This window comes from Bufo gargarizans, chromosome 5 (genome assembly GCF_014858855.1).
Source record: "Bufo gargarizans isolate SCDJY-AF-19 chromosome 5, ASM1485885v1, whole genome shotgun sequence".
Classification (NCBI taxonomy): Eukaryota; Metazoa; Chordata; class Amphibia; order Anura; family Bufonidae; genus Bufo; species Bufo gargarizans.
Genome location: NC_058084.1, coordinates 112,556,440 through 112,564,253, shown reverse-complemented (window position 1 = coordinate 112,564,253; position 7,814 = coordinate 112,556,440). Strand labels below are relative to the sequence as shown.

The 7,814-nt window shown below is 41.7% G+C and overlaps 1 protein-coding gene across 1 annotated transcript; it reads left to right on the top strand.

Annotated features, from left to right (window-relative positions):
* The first annotated feature begins 3,107 nt into the window (after positions 1-3,107).
* LOC122938779 (cytochrome P450 7A1-like) lies at positions 3,108-7,596 on the top strand. Its single transcript, XM_044294543.1, has 6 exons — positions 3,108-3,255; positions 3,674-3,914; positions 4,793-5,394; positions 5,506-5,636; positions 6,245-6,423; positions 6,597-7,596. The coding sequence occupies exons 1-6, from the start codon at positions 3,176-3,178 to the stop codon at positions 6,894-6,896; spliced, it is 1,533 nt and encodes a 510-aa protein (XP_044150478.1). The 5' UTR covers positions 3,108-3,175; the 3' UTR covers positions 6,897-7,596.
* Positions 7,597-7,814: the final 218 nt, after the last annotated feature.

Here is a 7,814-nt window from a genome sequence, read left to right as displayed (position 1 = left end):
GGCCTGTGGCCACAATACTTTGTTATAACATCTCCTTGTGGCCCCCCCATACAGTGTAACACCTCCTTGTGGCCCCCCATACAGTGTAACGTCTCCTTGTGGGCCCCATACAGTGTAACGTCTCCTTGTGGCCCCCCATACAGTATAATATTTCCTTGTGGCCCCTATACAGTATAACGTCTCCTTGTGGCCTCTCCATACAGTATAACATCTCCTTGTTGCCCCCATACAGTATAATATTTCCTTGTGGCCCCCATACAGTGTAACATCTCCTTTTTGCCCCATACAGTGTAACGTCTCCTTGTGGCCCCCCATACAGTATAACGTCTTTGTGGCCCCCCATATAGTATAATATCTCCTTGTGGCCCCCATACAGTATAAAATCTCCTTGTGGCCCCTCCATACATTATAACGCCTCCTTGTGGCCCCCATACAGTGTAACGTCTCCTTGTGGCCTCTATACAGTATACTATCTCCTTGTGGCCCCTATACAGTGTAACGTCTCCTTGTGGCCCCCTCATACAGTATAATGTCTCCTTGTGACCCCCGTACACTATAACGTCTCCTTGTGGCCCCCATACAGTATAATATCGCCTTGTGGCCCCTATACAGTGTAACATGTCCTTGTGGCCCCCCATACAGTATAACGTCTCCTTGTGGCCTCCCATACAGTATAATATCTCCTTGTGGCCCCCATACAGTGTAACATCTCCTTGTAGCCCCCCATACAGTATAATGTCTCATTGTGGCCCCCATACAGTGTAACATCTCCTTGTGGCCCCCATACAGTGTAGCGTTTCCTTGTGGCCCCCCATACAGTATAACGTCTCCTTGTAGCCCCCCATACAGTATAACGTCTCCTTGTGGCCCCCCATACAGTATAATGTCGCCTTGTGGCCCCCATACAGTATAATGTCTCCTTGTGGCCCCCATAAAGTATAACATCTCCTTGTGGCTCCCATACAGTATAACGTCTCCTTGTGGCTGCCCCCATACAGTGTATTGTCTCCTTGTGGCCCCCATACAGTATAACATCTCCTTGTGGCTGCCCCCATATAGTATAATGTCTCCTTGTGGCCCCCATACAGTATAACGTCTCCTTGTGGCCCCCATACAGTATAACGTCTCCTTGTGGCCCCTATACAGTATAACGTCTCCTTGTGGCCCCCATACAGTATAACATCTCCTTGTGGCCCCCATACAGTATAGTGTCTCCTTGTGGCTGCCACCATACAGTATAACGTCTCCTTGTGACCTCCATACATTTTAACGCCTCCTTGTTGCCCCCATACAGTATAACATCTCCGTGTGGCCCCCATACAGTATAACATCTCCGTGTGGCCCCCATACAGTATCACGTCTCCTTGTGGCCCCCCATACCATATAATGTCTCCTTGTGTTTTTTTTCTTTTAAACGGGTATTTATAGCGATATATCTTGTTATTGCGATAAATTTCTTAATATCGTTATCGTCTGAATATTTTTGATATCGCCCATCCCTAATCCAGCAATGGTGTCAGACATTAAAAAACACTTACTATTGAGCAGAATCATCTATGTGTCTGTCTCTCTCCAGCAGCCCCTTCCTCCTTCTTCTCCTCCTCACCTCTCTATATTGTTGTGGTTTTTTTAGGTGTAATTGCCTGTAGGCTGTAACACCACATATAGTGACTAAATACAATCCACACTAAGTAAATAATACTACTGCACTGTAACTGGATAATATCACCATGGCTAAATAACTCCACCATACAGTGATAATACCTCTATGCTGTATGCCACCTCTACCCGTCCCTGGTTGGGCAGTCTGCAGGCTCCTGCTGGCTGGTGTGATGACTTCAATAGGAAAAAATGTGGCAATACAGAGTTCCACCTAAGCTGCTGGCTATAAGAAAGCTTATGCGGTAAAAGAATGCTGCAGAGAGTAAGAAAGTTCCCTTCATCCCTCCAATATAGAGCCCCGTCCCTTACCAAAAACCCGCACCATCCCCAGCATAAATGCCACTCTAGGCACTGGATGTCCAGTGCCTAGAGCAAAATACCACAATGACCACAATGAACCTTGAACAAAACAGAAACCTCTACCAGATGGGAAGTGTTGTTTTGGGGGTTGTCTCAGCTCATACACGACATATTACTCTCTGGGACCCGCACTTATCTGCAAAGCGGAGAGTGGACTGTAGGCTATTTCCAACAGTCCCAAAGAGGTGAAGGGAGAGGTGGCCAAGCATGCCTAGTATGCTCTCTATTCACTTCTGTGGGATTCCCGAAAATAGCCAAGCGCACTTGCAGATATGTGGATATACAGTGCGCTCTCCTTCACTTCGGAGGACCTGGTTTGGAGATAGTTGGGACCTGCACCAATCTGACTTTGATAGCATATCCTAAAATCTTAGAGATATGCCATCAAAGTCCGAGATGAGGCAACCCCTTTAAGGACAGTATATCTAACATACGATAAAGACTGCAAACTGCATTGAGCGGTTGAAACATTGCAGAGGGGTCAATAAAGGGTCCATCGTTTTTCACTTTACCCCTGGAGTGCTGCCTCATCTTTTGAACATATACCTATCTATTAGCCGTTGAGCCTGCGGCTGGGAGGATTTTGCACCCGTGCTATTGGACTAGTGCTGTTGTGGAATTTTTTGTTTGCTAAAATATGTATTATATATATACTGTATATACAGCTATGCCTGATCTTGCAGACACATGTAGAAAAAAGACATTACAATAGACATGCACATGTTTGCATTTGCTCTACAGTAACCGCTAGACTTGACCTATAGTCAGCACCTAGTACACTTACATGAGAGTTTAAGCACACACCCCAGAGACCTTCAAATTATCTACTATTACAACTCTTTGCTTACATTGGAACCTCATCTCATACCTATGGACTACGGTCAAGGCCATTTATGCAATGGTCTAGGATGATTTTTTTTTCTTTATTATAAATTTTTACAGATACCTGTGAAGACTGCAAAAGGCAAGCCACCCATTGGTTGTGGAGTTAATCAATACCTTTTCATGGCTACTAGAGTTCAATAGTTAAACAGCCCCCTTGAGTTCTGGGTGTATAAAATTGGCAGCCACTTTCCTGCAGTAGCAGTGCTCTTGGCTGTTAGCTGAAAGTGCGCTCATCCTTTCAATCCCTATCAAGGCAAAACCTGAAAAGATGCTGACTATTTCGCTGATATGGGGAGTAGTTGTGGCTGTGTGCTGCTTCTTCTGGCTTATTGTTGGCATTAGAAGACGGTAAGACATGAATGATTAAAAAAAAAATATATATATATATTACTAGAAATGTATTGTCCTTTTATTTTTAATGTTAAATATCTAGAGCTAATGATTAACTATAATTGCCTAAAAATAGATATAAAATTTAAATAAAAATTTGAAAAAAATGTAATTGATTATTTTCAATATGTAGAAATAATAACCTTAGAAAAAAATGATAACCTCCCCAAGCCACCTTATCAAATATTTGCCTTCAGCTGTTTATTTGACCCACTGTGTAATGGTCCGTACAGCATGCATTTGGCAAAAAAAAAAAAAAAAAGACAGCTAAGTAAATAAGGTAATCGAGGAATGTGAACATTCAGGGTGATTATATAAGGGTAGATGTTACATTGAGCTAATGTATCTATATGCATATTTGCTTTTATCACTTCAGACAACCCGGAGAGCCGCCTCTGGAAAACGGCTTAATTCCCTACCTTGGATGTGCCTTGCAGTTTGGTGCCAACCCTCTAGAGTTTCTCCGATCGCGGCAGAAAAAATATGGAGATGTCTTCACCTGTAAAATTGCTGGAAAATTTGTGCACTTTGTGACTGACCCATTTTCGTTTGATCTAGTAATGCGTCATGGGCGTCACTTCGATTGGCAGAAGTTCCACTATTCCACATCTGCCAGGGTAACCACCCTTTTTATTTTATTTTTACAGTGGAATACTTTACTATTAGATAATCTGTTTAAATGTTATCTTAATGAGCCATGTTGTTAAATTGTAAAATTACGTAAAATGGAGATTGAAATAATACTTTATATCAGTTATAAACCATTATTTCATAAGTTATCACATTTATTTTAGATTGGATTTCCTTGGGTGTACACAGTTGGGCTACTTCCACACTAGCGGTTTTGCTGGATCTGGCAGGGTCCAGCAAAAACGCTTCCGTTACTGATAATACAACCATTTGCTTCCGTTATAAACGGATCCGGTTGTATTATCTTTAACATACCCAAGATGGATCCGTCATGAACTCCATTCAAAGTCAATGGGGGACGAATCAGTTTTCTATTGTGGCAGATTGTGGCAGAGAAAGCGGATCAGTCGCCATTGACTTGTATTGGGGTAATGCCGGATCCGCATTGCATCCGCATCCCTGGACCGAAAGCAAAATACAACATGTTGCAGTTTGCTCTCCGGTCTGGGAACGCAACTAAACGAAACGTAATGCATTTTGGAGCATTCCGTTCTGTTCAGTTCAGTTTTGTCCCCATTGACAATAAATGGGGACAAAACTGAAGCATTTTTTTTCCAGTATTAAGCCCCTATGACAGAACTCAATACCAGAAAACGTAAACACTAGTGTGAAAGTACCCTTAGAAGCATAGGGGACTTACAGTTAATATGGGCCACCGTACAAGGTCCATTCTCATAATTTTGCCGTGGCCATGAACCCCACTGGTTCTCTGCTAAATATAAAACATATTGCAGTCATGTTTCTGCTTTTTCTCTATATTTCCCTCCAATTTATATTAATTAGAATAAACTTTGTTTTTTGTCAGGCATTTGGACATAGCAGCATGAATCCTGTTGATGGCAAAACCACTGAAAATATACATGAAACATTTAAGACCATGCAGGGAGATGCCCTGGACCCGATGATTTCTTCCATGATGGAGAATCTTCAACATGCAATCTTGAAGTCTGTGGCATCCAAAGGAAATGAATGGTCCAAAGAGGGTCTCTATGCCTTCTGTTACCAAGTAATGTTCGAGTCTGGTTACGTAACCCTTTTTGGCAAAGAGTTGAACAATAACAATGACACAAGTTTAGCTAGAGAGGAAGCACAAAGAGCCCTTATCCGCAATGCCATTGAAAACTTCAAAAAATTCGACAAAATCTTTCCTGCGCTAGTAGCAGGTCTACCCATACATGTCTTCAAATCAGCTTACAGTGCCAGGGAGAACCTAGCAAAGGATCTGTTCCATGAGAATCTCAGGAAAAGAATCAACCTCTCAGAGATTGTCAGCCATAGGATGTTCATGAATGACACCGTTTCCACTCTAAATGATTCAGATAAGGCAAAGACCCACTTGGTGCTCCTCTGGGCATCGCTAGCTAACACCCTTCCTGCAACGTTCTGGAGTGTCTACTACCTCCTTGGGTAAGAAAAATCTCTGCACCCCTTTAGCTTGCCTTGTTTTATCCAAGTATTTTATAATACCGGACTCATTTTTGAATAGAATTTAAAAAAAATTTAACTATGATTTTACAGATGCCCAAAAGCAATGAAGGCAGCCACCGAGGAGATCAGCCAGGCTTTGACAAATGCTTCTCAGAAAGTCACCTTTGATGACAAGTTAATTTTTCTCAATCGTCATCAGCTGGAGGAGATGCCAGTTTTAGGTATGTCTCATAAAGGTGATAGGTAATCCGTGCTTGCTCAGCTTGTTCTATAAGGGTACTTTTACACTTGCGTTGTGAGGATCCGGCAGGCAGTTCTGTTGACGGAACGGCCTGCCGGATCCGGAAATCCATATGCAAACGGATATCATTTATACACGGATCCTGATGCGGATCCGTCTGACAGATGCATTGAAATTCCGGATCCGTCTCTCCGGTGTCATCTGAAAAAATTGATCCAGAATTTATTTTATTTAGCATTTTAAAGGTCTGTGCATGTGCAGACCGGGAAACCGGATCCGGTTTTCCGGAACACTTGGTACCGGATCCGGTATTAATACATTTCAATGGACATAATGCCGGATTCGGCATTCCGGCAAGTGTTCCAGAATTTTCTCCGGCTAAATACCATAAAAGTGACTGAACTGAAGACATCCTGATGCATACTGAACGGATTGCTCTCTATTCAGAATGCATTAGGATAAAACTGAAGCGTTTTTTCCCGGTATTGAGCCCCTGTGACAGAACTCATTACCAGAAAAGAATAACGCTAGTGTGAAACTACCCTAACTATTCCTAAATTACAATTGTTCTGATCTTTCCCTACACAGACAGCATCATCAAGGAATCAATGAGGCTATCCAGTGCATCAATGAACATCAGAGTGGCCAAGGAGAATTTTACCTTACAACTTGAAGAAAAGGGGGTATACGGCATCCGTAAAGATGACATTGTCGCCCTCTACCCGCAGACCGTTCACTGGGATCCTGAAGTTTATGAGGACCCCATGGTAAGTATTACATCTTCCAAGACCTTTGTGTGGCCTAGTTCACCATCCAATTACTATAGGATAGCTATAAATTCTTTGCCTGTTGTTATTTCCAGAAAGCATAGAGAAGTCCACCATTACTAATTTACGAATATCAGGATCAATACTTATATGACTGTTTCCTTATTTTTCAGGTATTCAAATATGATCGTTTCCTAGATGAGAATGGCAAAGAGAAGACAGATTTTTACCTCAAAGGAAAGAAATTAAAGTATTACTACTTGCCGTTTGGGTCTGGGAGAACCAAATGCCCTGGACGTCAATTTGCCGTGCTTGAGATCAAACAGTTACTGACTCTCCTGATTTCTTACTTTGATATGGAACTTGCAGATAAAAATGCTAAATGCCCACCCCTAGATCAGTCCCGTGCAGGCCTAGGCATTTTACCGCCCACAAATGATGTTGATTTCCGATTTAGACTGAAAGCTCACTAAATGAAACTACACAACGTAGATCATCACAGTACACATTGACCATTGCTATATTATGGAGGCCGTCAGGTTTTTATTGTCTTTTGCAACAACAACAATGGGGGAGAATTATCAAACTGGTGTAAAGTAGAAGTGGCTTAGTTGCCCATGGCAACCAATCAGAGTCCACCTTTCATTTTCAAAAGTAACTGTGAATAATGAAAGGTGGAATCTGATTGGTTGCTATGGGCAAGTAAGCCAGTTCTACTTTACACCGGTTTGATTAATCTCCTCCAATTTTCTACACAACACTATTTTTGTCATAACTCATAAGAAGAAAAAATGGAAAACTGACAGAACACTGAAGTGGTGATAGATGGAGCCTTATGGAGTTAGTAGGAATTATGTATATTTGTAGTTATTTTATAATTGTGTATTGTAAGAGATGATTTTAGTGTTGTATCGAGTAAGAATTTATAGTGTTTTAACTATAAATCACATTGTACATGATAATTGTTGAAATGAGAATTCACAAAAGTGTTAGCAGTCTTCAATGAAAGTATAGAAATGAATGTATCTGTTGTATCATACTGTCTCTGCATCCGAATGTTCATTACACAACCCGTGGCTGTATTTTAATGTATTAACATTTGTATATAAAATGTCTGGTATTTACACTTTTTTCCATAAGAAAACCTTACATTTTGGATGTAGGTCCGTTCTGTAAAACGAGTACCTCAAAATAAATAAATTGCTGTTTTTAATACATGCCTTTCAGTATGGGATGTGTTGTGCTCAGTAATGCAGCGTACAAGCAATAAGAACTGAACGCTTCATTAAGTCTACTCATGAAAGAGAGCAGTCTCCCTATATTAGGGGAGTAGCTATAGGGGATGCAGAGGTCGCGCTCACACCCTGGCGCTGGTGTCCCTTCTGCCCCAC